General features: G+C 46.1%; 4 protein-coding genes across 5 annotated transcripts; 3 read left to right on the top strand and 1 right to left on the bottom strand.

Annotated features, from left to right (window-relative positions):
* Nucleotides 1-1,427: 1,427 nt before the first annotated feature.
* Nucleotides 1,428-4,128, top strand: LOC124698327 (G-type lectin S-receptor-like serine/threonine-protein kinase At2g19130). Its single transcript, XM_047230820.1, has one exon. The coding sequence runs from the start codon at nt 1,496-1,498 to the stop codon at nt 3,929-3,931; it is 2,436 nt and encodes an 811-aa protein (XP_047086776.1). The 5' UTR covers nt 1,428-1,495; the 3' UTR covers nt 3,932-4,128.
* A 6,339-nt stretch (nt 4,129-10,467) lies between these two features.
* Nucleotides 10,468-14,573, top strand: LOC124661968 (uncharacterized protein At2g39910-like). The gene is made up of 7 exons (XM_047199861.1): nt 10,468-10,977; nt 11,179-11,265; nt 11,438-11,628; nt 12,285-12,480; nt 12,712-12,776; nt 12,856-12,957; nt 14,148-14,573. The coding sequence occupies exons 1-7, from the start codon at nt 10,468-10,470 to the stop codon at nt 14,263-14,265; spliced, it is 1,269 nt and encodes a 422-aa protein (XP_047055817.1). The 3' UTR covers nt 14,266-14,573.
* A 1,918-nt stretch (nt 14,574-16,491) lies between these two features.
* LOC124684263 (G-type lectin S-receptor-like serine/threonine-protein kinase At2g19130) lies at nt 16,492-19,114 on the top strand. Of its 2 annotated transcripts, XM_047218613.1 has the most exons (2): nt 16,574-16,651; nt 16,738-19,114. In XM_047218613.1, the coding sequence occupies exons 1-2, from the start codon at nt 16,645-16,647 to the stop codon at nt 18,927-18,929; spliced, it is 2,199 nt and encodes a 732-aa protein (XP_047074569.1). In that variant the 5' UTR covers nt 16,574-16,644; the 3' UTR covers nt 18,930-19,114. The 2 variants fall into 2 exon arrangements, with proteins under 2 accessions (XP_047074568.1, XP_047074569.1); XM_047218612.1 differs by having other exon boundaries at nt 16,492-19,114.
* A 6,033-nt stretch (nt 19,115-25,147) lies between these two features.
* LOC124684262 (acetylajmalan esterase-like) lies at nt 25,148-27,087 on the bottom strand. Its single transcript, XM_047218611.1, has 5 exons — nt 26,744-27,087; nt 26,372-26,587; nt 26,122-26,270; nt 25,737-26,010; nt 25,148-25,642 (listed from the first exon to the last, which is right to left on the bottom strand). Exons 1-5 carry the CDS (start codon nt 27,006-27,008, stop codon nt 25,401-25,403), a joined length of 1,146 nt encoding a protein of 381 aa, XP_047074567.1. The 5' UTR covers nt 27,009-27,087; the 3' UTR covers nt 25,148-25,400.
* Between the last annotated feature and the right edge of the window lie 656 nt (nt 27,088-27,743).

Raw genomic sequence — 27,743 nt, 5'->3', positions numbered from 1 at the left:
CGAGAGTAGGAGCGGCGGTGCCTAGATGTTGTCCACTGCCAGCATTGAGCAAGGACTTTATTACGTTTTTTCGATCTACTTTCTGGTGTTCTTTGTAAAAATACAGGACCTTATTATAATTTCCTTATTCTGCAGGGCTCTTCGTGTAATTATACACCCACCATTTCCCATTTTAGAAAGGAACCACCCTATTTCCCTCGCATCCATGGCCAATCAGAAGAACCAAAAGCACCTCAACATATCTCGGTTGAGGAGGTCGCCGACGACAACGAGCTTGGCCTTATTTGCGAAAATCCCGGATTTGGACCCGCTCGCCATCAACTCCGACAGCCGCAACTTGATGCAGGAGCATCTCGCGCATCAGATGCACCAGGTCATGCCAGAAAACATTGTCACCCTACTACAAACTACCCCTGCCAGCAGACCACCACTACTCGTAGATCTAGCTACAGGCCAACAACAGCTCCCCCTCCCACTCTGGCCGGCGAGGCCGCCAGAAGAGAAGGGCAGAGGCCATGGGGAAAGGAGGGGGACTCTCACACCCTAGTTTTCTCAAGAGAGGGGGGGGGGGGGGGGGCTTCTTGGTGATTTCCAACGGGCCAGTTCCAACACCGACCATCGAGCACCGAGCGCTCAACCAATGCGACATGCCTCTACCACCACCTCGCGATGAAAACATGATGAAGAAATCCAAACGCCTGACCACTACGCTGCGGACTTCAGACCAAGAGTTGAAGAAGAATAAGAAGAATTGAAACAAACAAAGGCTATACATGTTGAGTTACCGTAGCTAAAGATCGGTCAAGGTAGCGCGCAAGTACATTTTTTGTGATGCCAAATGCCTTTATTTGGGCCGAGTAGAGCGTTGCCCGTAATAAACTAGTAGTAAGTTAGAAAAGGAGATCAAAATCATTCTATTTTATGACCAACAGAAAAAACCACAATTTGAAGCAAGTCAAATTATTACAATTTTTTTTTAGATTCTCCTAACAAATAATGAATCTAAACTTAAGTTTTCAACATTGTACATCAAACCTTGAGGAAACCTATTACTTCTTGTCCGGAATTTATTTCCGACTTCTTTTAGTTGGACTGAGCGAAGATTGCACATAATATGAGACAGCACACATTTTTTCATATCACACTCTCTATGTCACATGCCATCCCAACACGCCCACGGGTCACCCGGACATGCTAGGAAAGACCACCATCAACAAATAAAAGAGCTTCACCTTCACCACAAATAAATCACGTAGACATCCGTACTATAACTACTATTCAGGCCCAAGGTCCTTTTTTGGCGGTCTGGCCGGTCCGATCAGTAACTGAATGAGGGCGACAAGATTTCGACCAGCAAACAAGATGACTCCACTAATTTGGGTGTTGTGCTTTACACCATAGTGATTATATGTCCCGATGACCACTGAGCTCCCAGCCTAAGTTTGCAGACTCCGCACAGCAAGTTTCAGGACGCCCTCACCACCTTAAGCTCACCATGTCTCTCCTCCACATTGTTTTCACCTTGCTCTTGTACATGCGCATCCCAGCAGGTTCTGCTGCGACGGATACCATTTTGGCTGGCCAAGCACTTTCTGTCCACGACAAGCTCGTCTCCAAGAATGGCAGGTACGCGCTTGGCTTCTTCAAACCAAACAGTAGCAAATCATCTCAGGACACTACCAACTGGTACCTCGGCATATGGTTCAATACAGTTCCCAAATTTACTTCAGCATGGGTTGCAAATAGGGATAAACCGGTCAATAACACCACCTCACTAGAGCTCACAATCTCCCAGGATGGGAACCTTGTCATCTTTAACCGGTCCACCAAGTCCATAATCTGGTCTACACAAGCAAACATCACAACAAATAGTACCACCGCTGTGTTGTTGAGTAATGGAAATCTTATCCTCACAAACTCTTCAAATTCATCAGAGGTTCTATGGCAGAGCTTTGATCACCCCACAGATACATTTTTCCCCGGGGCGAAGCTTGGATGGGACAAGGTCACCGGCCTGAATCGCCATTTTATTTCTTGGAAAAACTCGATTGACCCAGCTGCCGGTGGTTACCGCTATGAGTTAGACCCCGGTATTGGTGTCAACCAGTTATTGCTTGTGGCATTGAACTCATCCACGCCATATTGGTCCAGCGGTACATGGAATGGAAAATACTTTTCCCCAATTCCAGAGATGACAGGCCGCCATGCTATTAGTGCAAAGTTTGTTGACAATGAGCACGAGAAGTACTTCACATACAATTTACTAGAGGAATATATGGACCCAAATATGCTTACTCGTCATGTAATTGACATCTCAGGTCAAATAAAGACATTCACTTGGGTGAAGGGCTCACAGGACTGGGTACTGATGAATGCCCAACCAAAAGCTCAATGTGATGTCTATGCAGTTTGTGGACCTTTCACAATTTGCACTGACAATGATTTTCCACATTGCATTTGTATGGTGGGCTTCACCATAACATCCCCCAAGAACTGGGAGCTAGAAGACCGAGCAGATGGGTGCTCGAGAAATACTCAACTAGACAACTGCATTAGGAACGCAAGCACAAAGCATATGACAGACAAGTTCTACTGTGAGCCATGTGTTAGGCTGCCCCAGAATGCCCGAGAAGTCGAACCTACTAAAAGCTCGGGTGAGTGCGCACAAATTTGCCTGAATAATTGCTCTTGCACTGCGTACTCCTTTGGTGACAGTGGATGTTCCATGTGGCATAATGAATTGCTCAACATAAGACAACTAGAATGCAGTGACTCAACCAATTCAAATGGAGAAACTCTTTGCCTTCGTCTTTCTGCTAAAGATGTACAAAGTTTGAAATACAACAGAAGGGGGATTGCTATTGGAGTTGTAACGGGTACATCCATTTGTGCTCTAGGCATATTTGCACTCATACTGTTACTAATGATTTGGACAAACAAAAAGAACAACTCTGGTCTCATACTGAATGGTTCTACAGGTTGTAATGGAATCATTGCATTTAGATACAAAGATCTACAGCGAGCAACAAAAAAATTCACAGATAAGTTGGGGGCAGGTAGTTTTGGTTCTGTATTCAAGGGGTTTATTAGTGACTCAAATGCCATAGCAGTTAAGAGGCTTGATGGTGTTTATCAAGGAGAGAAGCAATTCAGAGCTGAAGTGAGCTCAATTGGAGCTATCCAGCACATCAATTTAGTTAAGCTTGTTGGTTTCTGTTGCGAGGATGCTAAGAGGCTGCTTGTTTATGAATACATGTCAAATCGCTCTCTTGATGTCCATCTATTTCGAAGCAATTCTACAGTGTTAAATTGGGCTGCTAGGTATCAGATAGCCCTGGGAGTTGCAAGAGGGTTAGCCTACTTGCATGACAGCTGTCGAGACTACATCATACACTGTGATATCAAACCAGAAAACATACTTCTTGATGCTTCATTCCTTCCAAAAATTGCAGACTTTGGGATGGCAAAGCTTTTAGGAAGGGATTTTAGCCGAGTATTGACAACGATGAGAGGGACTGTAGGGTACCTTGCACCTGAATGGCTTACTGGTGTTGCTATTACACCAAAAGTTGATGTTTATAGCTACGGGATGGTGGTGCTGGAAATTATTTCTGGAAGGAGAAACACATGTGGACCATTTTCTAGCAATGGCGGCAACATTGATGTTTATTTCCCTGTGCATGCTGCACATAAGCTTCTTGAAGGAGACGTGGGGAGTTTGGTAGATCACATGTTACATGGTGATGTCAATCTGGATGAGGCTGAACTGGCTTGCAAGGTTGCATGTTGGTGCATCCAAGATCATGAGCTTGATCGACCAACAATGGCAGAGGTAGTTCAGATTCTCGAAGGGATAGTTGAGGTCAGGATGGCCCCAATACCAAGACTGCTCCAAGCAATGGCTGGAAGCTCGCGTTCAACCTGCTCCTAATGTTTGTGCTTCTTGGGAAACTAGCTGGCTGAGCGTCTGCATGTTATATTATACTGTATGTGTACACCTAAGACTATAGCTGTATTTATTATACAAATGTAATGCTTCTGATTGAAGGAATAGTTGTACTTTGTATGAAGTATTAAATTTGTAACAGTCTCAATCTACCCTCAATGCATCATTATAATCAGGAGTTATATTGAAAATGGGTGCCATAAATATTTCACTTGTCTCTCAGAGAAAATCTCCAATTTGGTCTATGAAGTTGCCCTGAACGTATGCTTTAGTCACGAATTTGCAAATCGTGAATTCTTGGCCAAGAAGTTGCCCCGCGCGAGCGTTTTGGTCATTCCGTCGCTTCGACTATTAGTTTTCTGACGCGCCTAATTGTTTTTTCTACAAATTGCCCCTAAGTAAGTCAAACCGAGGACTAGAAAATTAGAAAAAACAAAATTTTGCAGGCTAATTTGCAAAAGAAAAATAAAAAATTGGCCACGTCAGCAAACTAACGGTCGCCGTGATAGAGTGACGAAAACACTCGCGCGGGGCAACTTTATAGCCCAAAATTCACAATTTGCAAGTTCGTGACCAAAACGCACATCCGAGGCAACTTCATAGATCAAATTGGGTTTTTTTTCTCTTTTTGTAAAGTCGAACTAGGAAGCATATTTGAGCCTTGTTTCAACTAGGACGGTGGTGCCCAAATGGTAGCCATGGCGCGCGGCATTGGTGTCGTCATGACATCAAGGCCGTAGAAGCAATGGTACTAGCAGAACAATGTGTGTGTGTGCCTTCACCTTACAGGCCACGGGGTTCCCATAAACTCACCTGCATTGAAAGTGGCATCCGATATGCAGCGGTGGATCAACGTTGGTGGCGATCCTTGCTCAGTTATACCAAGCTGGGAGAACAGCAGCATCATCTCTACTATATAAAAAGGAGAAACTTCCTCCGTTTTCTGTCATCTTTCGTCAACCATCGCTATTCTGCCACTACGACTTTGCCTTTCGTTGTTTCGTCACGCATCGCCCGCACCCAAATGGGCCAAGCCCAGCAAATCACTAGCACCTCTTCGTTGGTCCGTCTCGACTCTCGAGCGAGCACACCCAAATCCCCACCTCTCACCAGTTCGTGCGCCGCCAGCCCGCCTACCACATGCGTTCGTGCTCTTCCTCAGCAGCTCAGATCTTACGCCGCCATCATGGCTCAGTAGCTCAGATCTCGCTAGGTGGTCTGATTCCAGGAGATGACTGACGAGGACCCGTCTGGCTTCCGAGGGATGTGAAGGCTTCACGCCTCTACCTCTCCTCTACCTCCCTCCTCTCTCCTCCGGCGCGGCAATGCTCATGGCCGTAACCCAAGCTGCGGTGGTAGCGCCAGATCAGTGTAATTTGCGAATTGCGACCAAGGCAAGGAGCCGGTGATAAGATGATGGGTGGATATGGCGTCACCTCACCGCAGCACCAATCTGTGTCCGCCGCAGCCTCGAATCCAGCGGTATTCCTCTGAACGCCATCATCTCCATGGTCTCCGATCCATCACTATTGTACAGATTACACGAAATTGCTCTGCTTGTCCCTCAAGGTCTTTTCCTGGTCCATCTTCTAGAAGTTCTTTTCTTATCTGTAAATTTTATAGATTATTTGCAGGGAGAGAATACTGCCATTATTTTCATTATGGATTGCGTACTGCTGGACATCTGAATTTCTGAATAGACCGTAGTTAAAAAAAAGATGGGTGTATTGATGGGCATGACATTATAGTAATCATAAGAGATTCCATTAAAACTGAGATTGGTGTCTCATGGACATGACGTTTTTTCTTTTTATGGCAGATTTGTTCATTCTGGACCTCAATCCTGGAGGGTGGGTTCTCAATGATGCTTGTTTTATGACTGAGCTAAGAAGCTTAAGATTGGAAGATTGAAAAGATGAGGATTCCTGATGTTTTCAACAATAGGAATAACAATTTACTTGGATGACGGAAAAAAAAAACTGCGGTATGCATGTTTTCAAATTACTAGCTTCGTATTTAGTGATCTTACAATTATCTCCTTTTATTATTGTTCCCCATTCGTACAAAAAGAAAATGTCGGCCTTGTTTATGCAAGCAGAAGAAATTGCAGGAATGCTTTATCATTCACACACACATATCTTCTAATGTTCAGGTTTTGCAGCACGCCCCTACATTGTGCATTCACACACACATTTTATATAGCTTCCAGAGGTATGCTCTCCTCCTTTTGATGTTATACTAAAAAGAACCTATGGAGGAGGCTCTTCTTTGCATTGTAATCAAGGCGATCCATTGATTATATTATCAACTATAGGTGTGATCTGGCTGAGAAGTGCCTGCTTCTTGGAATTGCATGTACTGGTTCTGAGGTAAGATCTTTAAAATTCTTATTCATATTTTTCTAATTGAGCATGATAAATATCATCCCTTGTTGATATTGTTCTTTTGTTCATTTGATGGTCTCAACCATTCATGATGTACCATACCGTACTTTTTTTTGCAAACTCATAAGAAATCAATAGGGGTGAGCTACCAGTGTAGTTCTCACGATCTATCTCCTCGTAGTACCATCCTCCCCCCATGATTTCATGCTTCTGCACGTTTGGATTCGGGGTTGATCATCTTGACAATATGTGTTTTCTGCACAGAGGTAGAAACAGCCAATCTAATGGTGTTGACTAAACATGCAGAATTATCACCGTTTAATGTCCTTATCTTTGTTTTACTAGGGTATATGGACTCAAGATTGCTGAGTACATAGATGATATTCGATCTGGCCCTATCTTTGGACCTGTAAAAGCTGGTAGTACCTTTTGACCTCCGATATCTGTGACTATTTCCTTAATCTGGTTATTCATTTTTCACATTTTATATATTATTTAGTGCAGTTCTGTACACCGTTGAGTTGCACAAAAGAGGCCTTCCACAAGGGCCGTCAGGTTATGGTAACACAAGTTGGTGCATGTATCTCTGCATGTTGGTTCATAATATTATATGAAGTGATGATGCATTACAAAAATCTTTATGGTCTCATAGGATATTAGTACTGTTGTGGTGTTAGGTTATTGGTTCCAGTATCCTTTTGGATTTCCCTTTTATAACTTACAAATCAGCATAGTTGATTAGAATTGAATCCGAGAATGCCAGGCAATGCAAAATTTATCAATAATTTTCGTTTGTGCCCCTCCAATAAGACAGTTTCTCCATCCACATTACAGTTCCAGACGCCGCCCAGCCCCAGCTGCCTACTCTGGTTACTGCATTAGTTCCATCTCAGCTGCAAATTGGTTCGCCGCAAATTGGTTCGGTACATCACATTTTCTATTTGAGATGAGATGAATCGATGGAGTCAAAGAGAAGGTTCTGGGTGGTCATGTCAATGGGCTGCACGTGGAAAGGAAGATGACGGGTAACTTATTTTCTTGATTATTGGGCAAACTAACTCAACTCTGATATAGGAGACAGATCTTGCATACAATACAGTGTTCTCTAATCAGACTGGCAATCTTATCTAATCAAATTCCTAACCGGACTCAAGAACATAGTATCCATTCCATGCTAATGAAAACAGGTCAAGTACTGAAACAGATATGGCAACAAAAATCCAAACCCTAGGTTTCTTCGCTTTCGGCTTCAGGCCCGTCTGCTACTTGTTCTGTGGTAGAGGAAATAAGTTGAAACAGAACACAAGAAGAAAACTACAGAGCTCACATGGAGCACACCAGTGGTCTAAAGTTAAAATACACTTCTACATACTTGGTATATGCTTGAACCACACCATTTTATTTTATTTTACAGTCATTCATTTTGGTTATGCTATAGGACTACGTTTTCTTCATGAATGTTAATAAAATATCTTCATGATATGTACATGCTATTGTCAGAAAGTTATTATTTTGTTTATAACTCAAAATCAGTTGCTACATGCTATTTTAGGGACCTTTTCCTAACTACTCAAATCAGTTGCTATTACTCTAGAACTGCAATGTAGAGAACACATGTTGGTTTCTTTCTTTATGTAGATGGCACCCAGTAAACTTAAGAGGGAAAAAACATATGCGGATTTGAAGTTAAGAGAGGAAGAATTAAATTAATAAGCCAACTAGGAAGGGATACCACTCACTTCAAGCCAATGTATCTTGTTTAGTGTATTACAGTAAGGTGCATCTAAAAGTAAATCACAAAACAGTGTTGCAAATATGTAAGGATGCGATTTGCCAAACCATTAATATTTAGTACATAAATTACATTCCATGTGACATACTAATTGAAAATAATGTGTGCCATGTTTTTGGAATTGTTGTTCGACAAGTGGTTAATGAACGCCATGCTTCCAAACAATCCTTGATGATCCTTATGTGTCCTGTTAGTGTCATCTTTCAAAATGTAATAGTTGGCTCTATATAGGCCCTTGACTTTTTATTTGTGAAATAAGTAAGTAGTTCGCTATCAGGTGCATGCATGGGTAATACAATTTGAGTTAAGCAATTTAGTGCTTTTGATTATGCTGTATATATAGGTCCATGACTTTTCCGTGTGTGAAAACTGGAAAAATTCACTTTGATTTATTTCAGTTTTGGGGCATCATCCATTGATGCTTATTTATCAGAGTTTTAGATGAAATTGCAAGATATCTTCAGAGCCATCTATTATTACACTATAACAGAGAGGTGGGTTCTCTTCGCCTTTGACTACGGATAAGTTCTACATATCTGAGGTACTGTATTATTCTTTATCATTAATAGAGTGATTACAGAAATGCATGTCTCCTGTTTATTACATTTTGCACTTGATGTTCCCAGTATCTTACATATCGTTTTCATGTACTGCTACTTCTCTATCCTCAATGGGACAACATTATTTCTCCTGAAAGCTACACTTCATGGCAAAATGTAAGGAATTACGACATAATTAACTTTGCAAACTCATACTGAACTCTAATAGTGCACTCATATTGAAATTTCTTAAATACATGATGATGATCTATGATAACAATAATATAATGCTACTTCACGTACACCAATTGAAACATCACTTGTGGTGTCTAGCTTTGCTATTTGGCTGTGTTAACAGCTTTGGATTGCAGGTTTTCCAATATATGATTTTGTGTGTATACACTTATTTCCTAATGCAGCATATATAGGTGGAGTCTGTGACCGGGGAAGATGGCTGCAACGAAGAGGAGGTGGGGGAGGGTGGACGGTGGAGGAGAGGATGCGGGAGTCGATCGTGGAGATCGTGAGGCACATCAGGGAGACGCCCTTCCTTGTGCACCTATTTCCCGAGGTATGACCGGAGACGGCCGGCATTACCGGAGATCTGACACGACGTGCACCGGCGGCTGTGTGGATGGAGCAACGTCAGCGCAAGGGGATTATCCTGGTCGAGTAGGTGGCCTCGACGGCGGTCGAGGATGACGAGGCATGTGTTCGGCCTGATTTACAAACCCGTGGGATGGAGTGCCCGATGTGGTATATCCTAGACATGTAGTTTTCTCTACCTGTAGAGATGAAGAGCAGGGTACCTTCATGCAGCCTCCGCTGCTGCTGCCCATTGTGGTGGGTTTAGTTTCTTACGATTGGTACTTATGTCATGTACGTTCGTGTGTATGATGCATATGAATTGCATTAATTTTTGCGCACCAATGTTCATCACTCCTGCAAGCGGCTAGACCTGGATTTCACCACCAACGGCTTTCATGACAAGATCAGTGTTGGGCCATGCACTCTCTGTTAGACGAACTGAAAACTTGCAAAGAATGACAGATTTTATGATTCAATGAAATTTCTATGTAGCTTGATTGCTGCATAAACTGACATGTTATTAGCACTCCACGCCAATGTGAGTAGCACACTTGTTCAGTATTGAACTGGAGCCTCATGGGTGGTTGCTTTGGTCTGGGGAGCTCTCCGTGCTGTGGGTTTAGGTATTGCATTGGTAAGTTGAGTCTTCAGTGTTTTATATGTGCTAACTTTTGGTTGGAGGCAGCACGTTTAATTTTTAAGCTGCTGATTCGTAGTAAGATCTTAAGTAGATCGGTGCTTTTGTTTATTTATTATCTTTTTCATCTGTGCATTCAACCTTTTACAGTCATTTGTGAATCTGAGTATTTCCCCTAGATTGTGATAGGTAGATTTGGAAATAAATTTAAATAGAGTATAAAATAATGAAATATAGCTAATTAAAAAATGTATGGGAGCAGCTCAAACAAAAACATAACAAAAATTAATGATTAGAATAAAAGGGAAACTGATGCTAGGATTATGTGAGGTGATTTTTTCAACAGATTTAGGTCATATAAATGATTTTCTCCTAAAAATTTGTTTTTTTTTCCAGATGCAACGCATCAGTGTGTCCAAAGAAAATATTTTAGTATCGTTTCCGTGGCAACGCACGGGCATATGTACTAGTATTCAGTAAAGTTTGAGAAAAGCCGACGCGCCCAGTGGTTGTTGCGAACTCATCAGTTCTCGAACGGGCCGGGCCAAAAGTGTTCCGTTACTCGATCAGCCCAGGCCACCATGACTCCGCCGGCACCCGCCGCCGCAGCCTCGGCGGCGCTCCGCCGCGAGGACCTCCTCCGCATCGCCTCCCCGCTCCGCTCCTCGCTCGCCGCGGCGCCCTACGCGCCCCCGGAGGGCTCCTCCACCTCCGTCAAATCCCTCCTCGCCTCCCTCCTCCCGCCCCCCTCTCAACACCCCTCAACAGACGAGGCAGGCAAGGAGGCCGTGGACCTGCTCCTCTTCTGCGCCGCCGCCCGCGCGGCCTCCGCGGAGGCCCCCGCGCTGCACTGGGTCCCGGAGGGGCTCTCGAAGGCGGCGGCCGGCGCCATGGAGGAGATGGCGGCGGCTGGCGGGTGGGGCGATGCCGGTGAGATGTTGCTGGCGATGATGCCTGAGGCGGTGCCGCCGCTGAAGGCCGTGCTCAAGGAAACGGATGTGGACGCTGAGGATGACATGATTTGCGCCGACAGGCCGCCCAAGGAGCACGCTTTCGTTGCTGCGCACCAGTTCCGGTGGCTGTTGTCTCAGGTTTGTGCGCTCCATCATTGTTACCTAAGCATCCTTCTCTTTGCAATTGATTCATTCTATGACCTAGATAAGTAGTTTATTCAGGAGAACTTGACACCTGCTTGAATAAAACTTATGGCAGCACCAGCAGCATTATTCAGTAAGTTTCAGACGTTATGGTATTAGAGGTGTTTACTTCAGTTGCTTCTTTGAGTGTTTCAGGTTAACTATCCGAAGCTTGGGGATCTTTGTTGGTTGGTCATTCCTTGTGCTTTGACTGCATTGGATCATTGGTCACCAGATGTTAAGGTACGGATGATGTTCCTTTTTGGTTTCTCTATATTGAGGATAAAATTAGTCCATGCAGTACAGCAGTGCCATCTTAATCTTAATGGTATTCAGCTACACACAGTTTGCCCTACTGTGATGTTAGACGACGTAAGTGGGCATTTTGACTGATTTTTTTTGAAATGGTTGACAGGAACAGGGAATGGTTAGCTTCATGCACATAGCAAAGAATGTCAAAGCAACAGAATTAAGTTTGTATGAAGATGCAATACTTGATGCGTGCTGCAATAACATTCCTGCAGATGATGAGTTATGGTACCGCATTGTTGAGGTATCGGTGCTGCTCTTGACTTGCACCCAAAGAAGTAACCCGCGTAGCCCTTGGTATGCTCTTTTTCTACTTGCAAATTGTCCCCTTTATTCCCAGTTGGAATCATGTATATTCTTTCAAGCTCTACAGTCTCTGAACAAACAAACCTTATCCTTCGTGGAGTATAGATTAGATTAAGGGTATTTTGGAAATGTTCAAGATAATTATGATATAAACGTATTACTTATCTGACATTTTGAGAACTGGGGTGTAGCCTTTTTTCTTTTGCACCAAAAGGCAAGTGAGGCACATGATAGTGGACAGAACATTTACCTTTTGTTCAAACGAGACCCTCCTACTTCCATGATGGCTCGTGAGATTCACATTTACAAATGGAGTTGTATACAAATGAGAAATTGGCTTTAAGTGAGATGTCATCTTCTCTTTTTGTTACTCACTGTTTAGAAAAGTAACTTAGCTGGACTCTGCTTAACTTATACCGTGTACTGTTTCATTATTGGTGAATCTGAGGTTTATCCTGTATTCATTGTTTGGAGAAGGCAAGGCTAGGGAAAGAAACACTTATACTTACTGAACTTTTGACTACAAATGTTTTCATGCTAATAAGAGTTTTATATGTACGCTATCATCATTCTGGATCGGCTCTAGCATAAACATACACAAAATACTTGTTTCTTTTCCTTGAACTTCAGTTTTCCATTGTTTTCAGGTACAATAAAATGCTTGCTGAGATGTTGGGTCACCTGGAACGGCAACCACTAAACAAAGAACGTCGTGTTGCATGGCTTAGCCTTATCGTGCCAGTTTTTGATGCTATGGGCCTCTTCCTATTAGCACATTTTCGTCTCCTCTTCTCTCTCTTTTTCCAGTGGATGCATGCTGATGATGATAGAACAGTTCTACTGGTAAGCAAATTGTCCAGGCTATGTACAATGCATGTTTATATGCATTAGTAGACAGGGCCTTGATACATCTTCATCTTGGACTTTTGGCTGTCAGATAGTCATGCTAAGTTATGTTTTACAGTATTTGCAGGACACAATTTTTGTAACCATGTGAATATAGGAAAATGTTGTTTATGTATTAATAGTGCCTTGTTATGGTATTTTAGTATTGTAACCACGTAGCATTTACAGGTTTTAGAGCGAACTCATGCAGTTATTAAGCTCACCTGGATCAGACAGTCACCCTATATTTCAAGGTATTAGGACTGTGATTCTTCTCATAATTATCTGCCATTTTCTTTGCCTTCTGAATATGGATATTTCCAACTCATTTAGGTTGGTGGATGAGCTTGTTCTTTTATATAAAGAGTCTGCCACACGAAAGAGCCGTGAGATCATGAGAAATCACATAGTAGGAATACTCGTGCTACTCCAGAAGTAAGCTTATCCTTCACACTGTGGTCTTACTATTTGCATCACTTTTGTATAAATGGCAGTTGGACTGTTGGACTCAGTCTTTCAGAGTTCAGGTTTAGAAATCAGAATAGTACGGTGGTTCGGAATGACTCCGTATGACCCACTTTGTTGGCTGTCATTCTACTCTCTTGGTGCTACTTGCTGGCATAGGGATATTTAATTCTTCACTGTAGTTTTCTTATTGTCTTTTGGAATTTGTTATTCAAGATAGGCTTCTATTATTTCATCCCAGCTAGTTAGCTTAAAGTTAATGGTAATTTATCCTACTCGACAATACTAGTTGGAACAAAACCTGCTCCCGTTGTAAAATAATTCATTTTAACCCAAAACTTAAAATAGAGGAAGAGCTCCATGTAGCTCTTTATTTTGAAAAAAAAAATCATATTTCAAAGTTTTAGAAAAATCTGTTGGTAGTCATTGTTATATACTATAAACGTGCATAATCTCAATGCGAAATAATATGTATTCTAGGCTACACAAAGATGACAAAAGTATGGATCTTAGAATAATGAAACAGTACACATTTTGAAAACTCCAAAATTGTCAGATTTATCATTTTTGTGTAGTCCAAAATACCAAGAATTTTGCACGCCTACAGTACACATCATTGACTACCCATAGAATATTTTTTGAAATTTTGAAAGTAAATGACCCCATGGAGCTCGGGAGCCATTTGTCCACACCCCATTTGAACCTTATATTGTGTTTCTGGGGTGATTATGAAATGTGTTTCTCTTTAGAGTTCACACGAACCAAGTGAGTTTCTGTCTTGGAGCAAATGCTTACCTTAGATTAGTTTGTTCCATTTATATTAAGCGGCGATTTGTTGTTGTTTTTGTTAGATATTCCTACCAGCCAACTTTCCCAAAAGACTGATCTGATAGGAAGTCGAGATATAATATACTCCCTCCATCACATGAAAGTTGTCTTAGATTTCACAAAGTTGGATGTATCTACACACTGTTTAGTGTCTAGATACATCCAAATTTTTATAAATCTAAGGCAGTTTTATGGGACGGAGGGACTACTAATATTCCTACCTACATCCCAAAAGACCGATCTGATAGGAAATTTTATGTACCATGTTTCATCCTTTCTTACTCTGGTGATCTCTCCTTCAGTATTTTTCATTGTAAGATGTAATCATGCAGATGCAAGGGACAACTATTTGAGGAAGCTTGGAAAAAGCATGAAGTTGACCCAGATTTAACACTCCTGCGATCCTGTTTGAAAGAACTTTGCACCAAAGATAGTTTGCCAGAATTTTGAGTTTATCTGTTAGGTGTACATAGTTGTAACTTGTATCAACTTAGGGCTGTTACATCTTAGTTGTTAGTTCTTGAATTTGGATGCATTGTATTTGCTCGTATTTTTCCTTTAAGGTCAGCTGATAGAGGATTCGTCATGAAACCGTGGTAGCACTAGATAGATACACTGAACCGAGGCAACTTATCAAGGCAAACCACTCTTATCTTGTAAGTTCTGTAACTTCTCTCTTTATTTTTCTGACAGCGTACCTGGCTTCTGCTGGGGCACTAAACACGCAAAATCCTATCAATTTCTCTTTTGCCATATGATGCATAATATCTCAGATTTACCATGAGCTAAAAACATCGTGTCCTACGTTTCATCATGATACATTACATAGGTTACATACCATTGAGCATATACATGCTGATGTAATTGACTAATATCACAGCAATGGGATTTTCCATCATGGAGCGTCAGACAGCTTATCATATCCACAATTTCTATCTCTCTGTCGATAGATCTCCATTTAATATGAAGATCCCTCCATTTAATAAGAAGATCCTTGGACCTGCGTCTCCTCGCCTCCCTTGGTTGCTAATGCGCAAGCCTGGTGAAATCTAGCGAGGATGCGCTATCCGCCGTCACTGAAAACCCAACCCAAATTTGGGTTGAAAATGCGACCCACATGGACACAAACCGACCGCACGGTCAATTTGCGGCACATCGTCGGACCTCACATTTTGGCTTCACGGACAACAACGGACACGATCTGCCAGTTTGCAATGGATAAGGTTTTTCATTTCCAAAAGTTAAACTATGTAAAGTTTCACAGTTTTTAGAATCATTAGTATGTATAATCCAAAATGGATACCAAACATTGTATGCTATCTATATTATATATATAATATCATAGTTTTCTCTAAAAATTTGATCAAACTTTAATTAGCTTAGTTCATAACTCAGTCAACTGCTTCTCTATAGATAAATAGATAAGGCGTAACTTCAGTAGTTCAACATTATAGCACATAGTCTCTGATGCTATACTATAGCAGCGCTTCGCTAACTTGAAGCGACTCGCTATGATAATGACGCGTCGCTAACTCGCGGCTAAGTTGTCGAACCCTCACGCTGACCATTCTCTTTCTCAGTAGTGAAAAAGCTTCTTTTTGTCCCTTAACTTAATGAAGTATTTGAAAGGAAAATAAATATATTTTTGTTTTTATTGCTCCGGCTTCCTCATCTGCCCACTTCAAGCCAAATTAGCTTTTTGGGGTGAAAGAGGGGTTGAAGCGGACATGTCGAAATGACAGCATCGAAGATATCTATACACATAATGACATAAATGCTTATTTTGGACTACGTTTCAGAAAATGTAGCCTACTTGACATAAGGGGTGGGCACTCTCGTCTTTCAAACCCACCTTTGTCACTTTAAATTTTGCGGGGCACTGATTACGTGCAGCCTGCCAGCCTCTACGAGTTGCAAGTGAATGGGGCGTCGCGAATGGAATAGTTCATGCATCAAGCCATTTCTCGCCTTAACCCCTAAACTAAATAAGAAGAGGGGTACTTGATATTTATTTCAACCCCGGAGTAAAAATCATGATCTGGTAAGTAAGATGTCAGAAAAAAAGTACACAACCATTATGTTTGATGACCAAGCAGAAAAACTAACAATTGAGGAACTCAAATTGTTCTAAGTTTTATTTTTATTGTTTAGGTTCTCTCAATATTAATGAATCAAACTTAAATCCTCAGCATTGTAGATCAAACCATGATTAAATCTATATTTTTTGTCTGGAATTTAATTGTGACGATTGCACGTCATGTGAGATGGAGTACAATTTTCATATCACTCTCTCTTTAATTATCAAATCCAATAAACACTCGGAGTTTACTCGCCAACGAGTGGTTATTCAGGAACAAAGACTGTGTCAGGCCTTCTGGGGTACTTGTGGTAACCACATGGCTACTCAGGTCCAAAGACTTAATCGTACCAACCGGCGAACCAAGTGTCCGGCGCTCATGTCCCCAGCTAGCGTTCTTCATCGGTTCTTCCTTCAACCCTTCCCTTTCAAAACAACACGACATTCTTTGCCTGCCGTGCATACTATGCAAGATGCACATCATCATCAGCACATGACTAACTTTTGATTCCATGAGTTTGGATGTTGTGCTTGACTCCACGGTGTGCTTATTTATAGCCATGCCCACAGTCTACGTTTACAGCGTGTAACAACAAGTTTCTGCCCGGCCTCGCCACTTCAGCACAGCATGCCTCGCTTCCTCCATTTATTCACCTTGCTCTTCTACCTACGCATCCCAGCAAGTTCTGCCGCGACAGACACCATCCAGGCCGGACAAGCACTTGCTGTCCACGACAAGCTCGTCTCCAGCAATGGCAGGTACGCGCTTGGCTTCTTCAAACCAAACAGCAGCAAATCATCTCAGGACACTACCAACTGGTACCTTGGCATATGGTTCAATACAGTCCCCACATTTACTCCAGCATGGGTTGCAAATAGGGATAAACCGATCAAGAACACCACCTCAGTGGAGCTCACAATCTCCCAGGATGGGAACCTTGTCATCCAAAACGAGTCCACCAAGTCCATAATCTGGTCTACACAAGCAAACATCACAACAAATAGCACCACCGCTATCCTCTTGAGTAGTGGAAATCTTATCCTCACAAACTCATCAAACCAATCAGAAGTTCTATGGCAGAGCTTTGATCACCCCACAGATACATTTTTCCCTGGGGCGAAGCTTGGATGGGACAAGGTCACCGGCCTGAATCGTAGTTTTGTTTCCTGGAAAAACTTGATCGACCCAGCTGCCGGTGGGTACCGCTATGAGTTAGACCCCAGTGGTATCGACCAGTTATTGCTTGTAGCATTAAACTCATCCACATCATACTGGTCCACCGGTCCATGGAGCGGAAAATACTTTTCCTCAATTCCAGAGATGGCAGCTCGCCACTCTATTAGTGCAAAATTTGTCAAGAATGACAGAGAGAGGTACTTGACATATAATATAGTAGATGCATATATGGATCCCAATATGCTTACTCGTCATGCAATTGACGTATCAGGTCAAATAAAGACATTCACATGGATGAAGGGCTCACAGGACTGGGTAATGATCAATGCCCAACCCAAAGCCCAATGCGATGTCTATGCAGTTTGTGGACCTTTCACAATTTGCAATGATAATGATGTTCCACATTGCATTTGTATGGAGGGCTTCAGCATAACATCCCCCAAGAACTGGGAGCTAGAAGATCGAGCGGATGGGTGCTCAAGAAAAACTCAACTAGACTGCATAAGGAACATAAGCACAACACACACCACAGACAAGTTCTACCATGAGCCATGTGTTAGGTTACCCCAGAATGCCCAAAAAGTGGAAGCAGCTGGAAGCTCGAATGAGTGCGAACAAATTTGCCTGAATGACTGCTCTTGCACTGCATACTCCTTTGGCGATAGTGGATGTTCTGTCTGGCATAATGAATTGCTCAACATAGGACGACTAGAATGCAGTGACACAACCAATTCAAATGGAGAAACTCTTTGCCTTCGTCTTTCTGCCAAAGATGTACAAAGTTTGAAATATAACAGAAGAGGGATTTCTATTGGAGTTGCAACTGCTACAGTCATTTGTGCTCTAGGCTTATTTGCACTCGTCCTATTACTGATGATTTGGACAAACAAAAAGAATAGCTCTGGTCACATTGTGAACGGTTACACAGGTTGTAATGGAATCATTGCATTTAGATACAATGAACTACAACGAGCAACGAAAAAATTTACAGATAAGTTGGGGGCAGGTAGCTTTGGTTCTGTATTCAAGGGGTTTATAAATGACTCAAATACCATAGCAGTTAAGAGGCTTGATGGTGCTTATCAAGGAGAGAAACAATTCAGAGCTGAAGTGAGCTCAATTGGAGCTATCCAACACATCAATTTGGTTAAGCTTGTTGGTTTCTGTTGTGAGGATGATAAGAGGCTGCTTGTTTATGAATACATGTCAAACCACTCTCTTGACGTCCATCTATTTCGAAGCAATTCCACAGTGTTAAGTTGGGCTGCTAGGTACCAGATAGCCCTTGGAGTTGCAAGAGGGTTAGCCTACTTGCATGAAAGCTGTCGAGACTGCATCATACACTGTGATATCAAGCCAGAAAACATACTTCTTGATGCTTCATTCCTTCCAAAAATTGCAGACTTTGGGATGGCAAAGCTATTAGCAAGGGATTTTAGCCGAGTATTGACAACAATGAGAGGGACTGCAGGGTACCTTGCACCTGAATGGATTACTGGTGTTGCTATTACACCGAAAGTTGATGTTTATAGCTACGGGATGGTGCTGCTGGAAATAATATCTGGAAGGAGGAACACATGCGCACCGTTGTCAAGCAATGTCGATGTTTATTTCCCTGTGCAAGCTGCACATAAGCTTCTTGAAGGAGACATCAGGAGTTTGGTAGATCACAAGTTACAAGGTGATGTCAATCTGGATGAGGCTGAACTGGCTTGCAAAGTTGCATGTTGGTGTATCCAAGACGATGAGCTTGATCGACCAACAATGGGAGAGGTAGTTCAGATTCTTGAAGGGCTAATTGAGACCACGATGCCCCCGATACCGAGACTACTCCAAACTATGTTTGAAAGTTGCTCCTAATGTTTTTCTTTCAGGGAAAACTAGCTGGTTGGGCGCCTACATGTTATACTGTACTATGTGTATACCTAAGACCATAGCTGTATTTATATTATACAAATGTAATGCTTATTACGGAAGAAATAGCTGTACTTCGTATGAAGTATTACTTTGTAACGGTCTCAATGTACCCTCACTGCATCATTATAATCTGGAGTTATATTGAATAAAGGTGCCATAAATATTTCACTTTTCTCTACTTACTTATAATGTGGAAATTCTAGCTTCTTGCCCTCAAAAAGAAATTCTAGCTTCTAAGGTCGAACTAGGAAGATTATTTGAGCCTTGTTTCAACTAGGACGGTGGTGCCCAAATGGTAGCCATGGCGGCGTCGGTGTTGTCATGACTGCTATGCCGTAGCAGCAATGGTAGTAGCAGAACAATGTGTGTGCCTTCACCTACAGGCTACGGTGTTCCCATAAACTCACCTGCATTCGAGTTCAAAAAAAAAACTCACCTGCATTGGAAGTGGGATCTGATATGCAGTGGTGGATTAACGTTGTTGGCGATCCTTGCTCAGTTATTTTTTTTTGACAGGTCACCGGGGGGAGCAGAAACGCTCCCGCCTGAATATTTTCCATTAATCACCAAAGATCGGGCGGAAAAGCCCCTTTTTTCGAGATTTTACATCAGGGGTAGGGGAGCAGGTCCAACGCACGGGGACAAGCTCATAAAAGGGAAAAAAAGAAAGCAGGGAAGCAGGGAAGCAAGGGTCGCTCAGGCACCAGGTAGGTAAGCCAGAGATCGACGTCTTCGCGATGATCAGGGGGGAGGCGGGCGCGCTAAAGAGAGGCGTAATCCCTGCAGCACTTGAGCAGGAGGGGTAGAGAGGGCGCGAGCCCGTTGAAAACCACCCCGTTACGGTGTTTCCAAAGGTGCCAGAAGCAAAGAAGGCGGAGTGTAGAAGCAGTCGCCGGCGGCGTCGAGGGAGGTAGGGGACAGCTCGAAAATTCAGAGGGAGTAAGCTCGGGGGAAGCATCAGCCCCAATAGCAGCCCAGAAGCTGCGAGCAAAAGGGCACCCGAACATGATGTGACCAGGCGATTTGGAAGGGGCGGCGCAGATGGGGCAGACGCTGGCAGCCTCGTCCAAGATACCCTTCCGGTGGAGGTTTTCACGGCATTGGATGCGACCTTTGACGAGGAGCCAAGCGAAGAACTTGACGCGGGAAGGAGCCTTGCACCCCCAAACGAACTCGACGTGAGCATCGTCGACCCCTCCGATGGTGGGGCGGAGGTGCGCAGCGCGCCGCCCTTTCTCGTGCAAAGAGGGAGGGAGCGCTGGTCGGGGGAGTCCGAGAGCGCAGTCTCAGCCACAACCCGCACCAGAACGTCCCTCTGCCTGGAAGCAGTGGAGGAGAGGCGCGGCACCAAGAGGATGTCGATGCCACAGGCGACGACCTGACGGACAGTGGCCTCCTGGAGCGTGCAATGGGAGAGGAGCTCCGGCATTGCCACACTGAGCATGCCGAGGGGGTGCCAGCAGTCGAACGAGGTGCGGGATCCATCGCCGATGCTAACGCGCGAGATGGACCGGTAGAGAGGCAGGAGCTGTCGCAGCGAGCTCCAGTGCGCTCCAGCCAAGGGAGAGGCGGGACCGGTCGTGTCGAGCAGCAGGCCTGCCAGGCTCGTTCAGACCCACCGAGGCCAGGATTCAGAGGGAGAAACGTGGAGGCGATGCAGGAGCTTGACGAGGAGGCAGGAGTTGACGTCCTTTAGGGAGCGCACGCCGAGGCCTCCCTCGATCTTGGAGCGGCAGACGGTGTCCCAAGACACCAGGCACTGAGCGCCGGAAACGCGGTCCGTGGCCGCCCAAAGAAAGGCGCGAGGGAGCCTGTCGAGAGCCGTTAGGACCCCAGGTGGGAGTTCCAGCGCGCCCATGGCGAAAGCGGGGAGAGCGTCGAGGACGGCGTTGATGAGGACGAGCCGCCCGCCCAGAGACAGCAGCAACGCGCGCCACCCAGGTACCGATCGACTTTGGCGATGAGGGGCGAGAAAGCCGAGAGACGCAGCTTCTCCGCCGAGAGGGGAAGGCCCAGGTAAGTCTGGGGAAACCCCTCCACCTTGCAGCCCAAGGTTTGTTGGATGACATCAAGGGTGGCGGCGTCGACGTGCATGGGGACAATGGTGCTCTTCCCGAAGTTGATGTAGAGCCTCGTCGCCCGCTCGAACTGGTGGAGGAGGAGCTTGAGCCTCGCCGCCGCCCTAGCGTCCGCTCGCAGGATGATCAATGTATCATCCGCGTATTGGAGCACCGGGCAGGAGACGCCGTCGACGAGGGGATCGTCCCGCCGGACAAGGCGTTGGAGAACATCAGCCGTGAGGAGGAACAGGTAAGGCGAGAGGGGGTCCCCCTGGCGGAGCCTTGCTCAGTTATAACTTATAACAAGCTGGAAGAACAGCAGCATTATTATTCAGTAAAGTTTGAGACAGTGACAATCTCGAGATCAGATGGAATCCAATGGCGCATTGTGTGTTGAAACGCGAATAGAATCGGACGAGGCTCACCGGCCGGCAATCGGCGATGTGCCACACGGTTGCATGGCAGGGGGACTCAAATCCATGCTCGCCTCCTGGGCTTCGGAGAGTGAATGGGAGTTGGGAAAGTTGTATAGATGGATGCAATCCAAGGTCATGGCAGTTGGGAGAAGCCACGGCCAGCAATAGGGGAGGAGTCACACTCGGGTGGCTCGGGCAGCTGGAGCAGAGGGCTGGAGCCGAAGGGACGCGGCGGGATGGGGGCACTCTAGCGCGCGGCCACGGTGAGGCGCGGCAAGTCGATGCGACGCGAGCGGGAGTAGGGCTGCAGGTCCGCGCGACGCGGGGGAGGGCGCGGGCTCTCCTCGGGCAGTGGTGGTGGCCAGAGCGGCGCTGCTTCACTGCTGCGGAAGGCTAGAGCCTAGAGGGGAGAGGCGAAGCCTAGGGACGAATCCATTAATTTAACTTGAGCATCTCCTGAAGAGGCAAGATTACCTCTCCCGCACCCCACCTCTCCCAACCCTAACCGCCGCCGCCGGTAGCGCCGCCGGGGCAAAGACCCACGGGGCGTGGCGGCGGCGGGGGGCCCTCCTCGTCGATGCGTGGTGGACGACGGCCGGATCTCCCCTCCTCGACGCATGGCGGACCGGCCAGCGCGGATGGTGATGGGCGGCGGTGGCCTACGCTGCGGTCCCCCTCCTCCTGCCGGCTCTTCCCCGCAGCACTCCGGCAGGGGCTGGTGGTGGGTGGCGGCCAGGCCCATGGTCTGCGCCAATTCCCCCCGCCGCCTCTCGTCGGTGAGTGGAGGCGATCTCGGGCTTCTCCCGCGACATGAGGTCGCCCGAGGCATCAGCCTTGGGTTCGACGGTGGAGGTGGCCCTCTTCTTCACCGGAGAGGGTCGGCCTGCGGTTGGTGGTGGTGGATCTATCGATCTATCACCGCGTTCCGGCGGAGAGATGGAGAAGCGTGGAAGCCGGCGATGGCTGATGTCACCGGTGGAGGGTTGGAGTGGCCATCCCGGGATGTTCGCCGACGTTGGGGTCCGACCTGAATAAAGGCGGCGGTCCTAGGGTCTCTCTTGCGTGAAGAGGAAGACCTGCCGGAAGCCTGGACTCGCGATCTGGCCGGTGTGTTGAGTTCCGGAAGGCGCCGCCGGCAAGTGTAACAGTGCTTTTATTGCCTGGAGTTTGCTGAATCGGCGGTATTCGGTCGTGCGCACCCATGCTTTTATTCCGACCGATTGGTCTGGAGGGAGCGGCGCGAAGCTCTTTTCTGTGTTGACACCAAGTGACAGCTGATCCATGGTGAAGTCAAAAGAAGAGAATATCATGAAGGACGGATTGGAGGACTAGCTAATGGAGGTTCAAGTCTTTACGCTGTTGAGGGGCTTGCTTGGTGTTCCGGACTTAGCAACGGTGGTATGGAAGTGGGGGCGGCAGCATATGTGAAGTTCAGAGTCTTACCTTTCAGGGTAAAAACCCAAGGTCTGGCCTTAACTGGTTGTGCTTGGCAATGTCCTTGTTGAAGGCTTTGTTTTGAGAGTGAAGACTATCTTCAGGGTGAAAACCTAAGATCTTTGATCGGATGATGGCGGCGCTGGTGCATTGTTCCCTTCTTGGAGGTCGCTTTTGAAGAGTCTGATTTTCAGGTGTTGTCTTGGTGGTGGTTGTATTAGGGCTGTGATGCTGTAGCGGGACTTTTATTTCTTAGTTTTCTCTTTCTTTTTTTAGCTGTGTGCATCCGTAATGTTTTAGGGCATTGCGTTGTTGTAGAGGCTGGGTGTAATTGGTATCCTTCGATATTAATATATTCCCTTTATCGAAAAAACTTGAGCATCTCCACCGGCGCGCCTCGTAGCGGTCCGATAGCGATTTGGGGATTGGGAGCGAAAATAACTCACACCGACGCGCCTCAAATAGCATCAGCGCTTTCCCGAGTCCAATAGAAACACCGGCAACCCCGTGCCTGCCCCTTGGCCAAGGACGCGAATCTGGCGCGCCGACGCCTCGCGAGGCGGAAAATTTTGAGCGTAGGAGCCGCCTGTCAGCCACAAATCCCAAAAATCGACGCCAGCGCGGAGTGGCGAGGCCGACGCCTCAGCGGCACCTTCAATTTTAACCTAACCGTCGCCTACCTCACGACGGGAGTTACTGGCGCGCAGCGGCGGTGCAGTTTCCGCATACGCGCAACGAACCGTCCCGTCATGCTTAGCTCTCCGTGCCGGCGTTAATGAGCGCCACGACTCCCCCGCCTCCCTCCGGCCTATAAAAAGGACGCTCTCGCATCGTCCCTCCCACACAAATCCCAGCGTCTATCTCCCCAAGGCTAGCTGCCACCATCAGAAGAGACGACGCCATATCTGGTCGAGGCCGAGGTCGCGGCCGTGGTCGTGGTCCTGGCCACGACAGAGCTGCATGCTCGCCGTCATCTTCATCGTTGGACATGCAGGAGGTGGAGCGGAAAGTGATGTTCGAGTTCGTCGTCGTCCTCAAGAACGAACCACTCGGTAGGCTACCGGACAAGTTCGCCGACTTCGTCGCCGGCAACGAGCCAGCCTCTCTGCATCTGTGGGAGGCTACCTGCGGCTGCTGCCGGTGGATTGTGGACGTGATCCGCGACGCGTGCGGCAAGATGTACCTCCACATCGACTGGGAGAAGTTCGCGCGCTACCACCACCTCGAAGCCGGCTTCGTGCTCACGTTCTCCTACCTTGGCGAGGCCGACATGAGCGTCAAGGTGTTCGACGAGACGCGCTGCCGCCGGCACTACCACGGCGACTGCGCCGAGGAGGACGATGACTGAGTGTTGTTTCTTCGCAGCGAAAATAGACACGCATGTTTTTGGATGTTCTTCCTCGAAAGAACCAACAGGGATATCATCACTAGTTGGATTTTCTAGTTTGGGTGACTGAGAGTGGCTAAGAGTGTTCTTTCTTGGCAGCGAACACATGAAACCTGCGATTCCAACACTAGTTAGATTTCATTATTTTGCAATGTTTTATATTTGTGTCAACCATGGTTCAAACTATGTATTAGTTTGTGAAAAACCATGTTCCAAATTATATCTTCGTGTAAACCATGTTCCAAATTATATCGTCGTGGAAACCATGTTCCTAATTATGTATTAGTTTGTGGAATGTTTCTTCTCGTTATTCGAAATTTTATACTTTTATTTGAGATTTTAATTCAAATCATCTATCGGTGCCGCCGGTTTAGGGGCGCCGGTGTGGGAACAACACCCCCAAAATAGAGGATGCAGTGCCGGTGTCTCTGCCGACGACTATTTGGGACGCGCCGGTGGAGATGCTCTTAGATGTTCAAATTTTAACCATCAAAAAATATTAAGGTGAAAAACTGAAAATGGTCCATGCCTTCGCGCCATTAAAAATACAAATTCGCGAGCATTTCAAGGAACAATATTTCAAAAGGTTAAAACACATGTAAAAAATAAAGAAATAGCAATAGGACAATATGATCTGCCATAGCGCTTGGAAGTCGCATGGCTTCCCTGCACCCCTTACCGCTACCCGCGCATCGGCTTTCTTCTTCCCTTCTCTGCTTGGCTAGACGTGAGACATCGGAGCAATGGGCCGTTAGTGTTTGAATTTCGATGCATGTATTTTGATCACATTTTTCCCTGCTCGCATGCTCTGAAGGCTGATAGTATCATGTAAGTTTGTAGCTGTGTTCCCTGGTTCGGTGGCACTGAATCAAAACCTTATCATTTTTCTTTTGGAATAGTGTATCATTTATCACCTGTCAGATTTCTCATGAGGTAAAACTGCAACGTTCACCTACTGGATACATTACGTGCATATCATTCTAGCATATATATGCTGATGTAACTGACTGACTCTTATGCAAAGTACTATTGGCCACCAGATCAGACGGAAGAACCCGTTGAAGGCTCAAAATGTCGCGGCAAAAGGTTCTTCCATGGTGGAGCGTCAGACAGTTTATCATGTCTGCCCATTCCCCTCTGGGAAATTCAGTATCTGCGGCTGCAGGTACTTCCCGTGGTAGATCAGCCTGGACATGGCCTTGTACGCCGCCTGCGTCATGTGTATACCGTCCCAGCTCACGTACACCGACGGGTCTGCGCACGCCGTCGTCCCCTCCACGCCGCACATCTTCATCTCGTCGTAGTTGTACTTGCCGCCGGCGCCGCAGCACGCCTTGTGCGTGCTATTCGCGTCGAAACCTGAAGAAAGTGAAAATGGGTTAACCAACGGGAGCATAAAGTAAGCAGAGCCATTTTGTGTGACTGAATTGTGTTGAAGCTCTTAGTCTTGTACCGAGGTCTGAGGCGCCTTTGAGGAGGCTGAAGAAGGAGTTGAAGTAGTCGGCGTAGGCTATGGACGCGTCCGGGTATGACGTGCGGAGGTCGGCGATGGCCCGCTGGAGCTTGGTGTTGTGCTTGGCGGCGAAGAGATTGAGCTCCTTCAGGCAGCCCATGGAGTCGTAGGCGGACGGCTCTGACGATGCCATCGAAGTCAGGTACCCCGGGATGCAGCCAATGGGGAAGTTGCCCGGGATGATGACCCTGCTTGCGCCCATGTCAAGCACTTCCTGCGATTGAGGCAACTCGACAGAATTATCACCATGTTTGGTTTGCGATATTTGTTCGTTATCTCTAGTTAGCTACTAATTGTACATGCGAGAGAAGATTGTTGAGCATACCTTGGCGGCATCGATGATGGTCTTCACGACACCTGGGACCAGTTTCTCCACCTCTCCCATAGACTTGTTGCCGAAGAATGCGAAGTTGTAGTCGTTTCCCCCGATCTCCCCGACCATGACCAGAGAAGATTGGAGCCTTTTGCGTATTTCTGCACCACGCGTTTTTTATATGAACCGTTAGAAAAAACAGAGTGTGCGTGACGAGCAGAAAGTGATACGCGCGAGGAGCGGAGGAGGTTCAAGAATTTGCCTTGATCGGTGGCGAAGCTGGACTTCATGAAGTTCTTGAACCACCGGAGCTGCAGCTTGAGGGAGTTGACGGTGAAAGGCATCGATGAGGAGCTGCCGTTGAACTGGTCGGCGGGGTCCATGGCGGTGGCTCCGGCGACCGCGAAGTTCGCCCCGTGGTCGAAGCTCCTGTTCTTGGCCAGGTACGGGTTCAGGAACGGGAGGCCCATGTCCTGAGCTGCATTACAGAAATCAAACACTCAACGTCACCAACGTTTGCTGCTGCTTAATTTCATCACTGTGCCAAGGGTCGCAGTTCAGAGTAACTGTTCACTCTCAACCAGAGCATGATGTAGTTCAGAACATCAGAAACGTTGCAATTGTGTAGGTATACCGAGGAAGTCGATCATGAGGAGGCCGTCGGAGCACCGGCCGGTGGCGTAGCCTAGGGTAACGCCATAGGGGAGGTGCTTGATGGTCTCGAACGCGCCGGGCGGCGCCTCCTTGATCAGGTTCCCCGTGTCCGTGATGGAGTCGCCCAGGCTGTAGATCGCGGCCACGGTGCCGCCATTGCCAGCGCTACCTTGCCCGTGACAGCAATGGAAGTGCAGCAGTAAAGCAGCAACAACGAGGAGGAAGAAGGCTGCGGAGGAAGCCATGCAGAAACACAGTAAACGACCTGGTTCGGAGAGAAATGCGTGTATGTATCTCGAGCACCCCGAGCAATGGTCGATGTGGAAGTCCGTGCTCGCCATGGCCATTTTATAGGCGGATCGAAGAGGCCGGGCAGCAGTGAGCGGCTGAGCGCTCTACCGGGCGTTCTAGAGGGAACCAAAGCGTGCATGGTGGTGTGGTTATCGTCGCCGGGACGGCCACGGTCGGCGCGCATGTGTGCGTGCGTGCGTGTTGGAAAATCTATCCGTCTTTTCTTTTTCTGGGGATCTAATTCTGTTCCTCTCACTTTGCTGGTGAATTGGGACGTCCGCTCGGATCGTGTCCGAGAGACCGAGATTGTGGGGGACTCCTTTTGACTACAGTATCTTGACCGCAGAAAAAAAGGTTCAGCACAAAAAGTGGAAAGGAACAGTATCAATACAGCGCAGCTTGCCATGCACATTTTGCTCCACGGGCTTCTCTTGAAAAAAAAACTATGCATCATTGCACTTTTCAGTGCCTACATTGGACTGTGAAAAATGCAGGGAGCCGTATAATTCAAAAATAGCAGTTTAAAGTTTCAACAAAAAACCTGAAAATAAATCTAGATGAAGACATGTTGTGTTCTACCAACCTGTAAAATTTCAAATCCAAATACCTTATACATGTCAGATTTTGTTATTTTTGCACAACACCAAATATAAGATATTTCGAGTTGAATTTTACAAGTTGGTCCATCA

This window comes from Lolium rigidum, chromosome 1 (assembly GCF_022539505.1).
Source record: "Lolium rigidum isolate FL_2022 chromosome 1, APGP_CSIRO_Lrig_0.1, whole genome shotgun sequence".
NCBI classification, from domain to species: Eukaryota; Viridiplantae; Streptophyta; class Magnoliopsida; order Poales; family Poaceae; genus Lolium; species Lolium rigidum.
The sequence above is the reverse complement of the archived record's forward strand: the minus strand, read 5'-3'. Positions and strand labels throughout refer to the sequence as shown.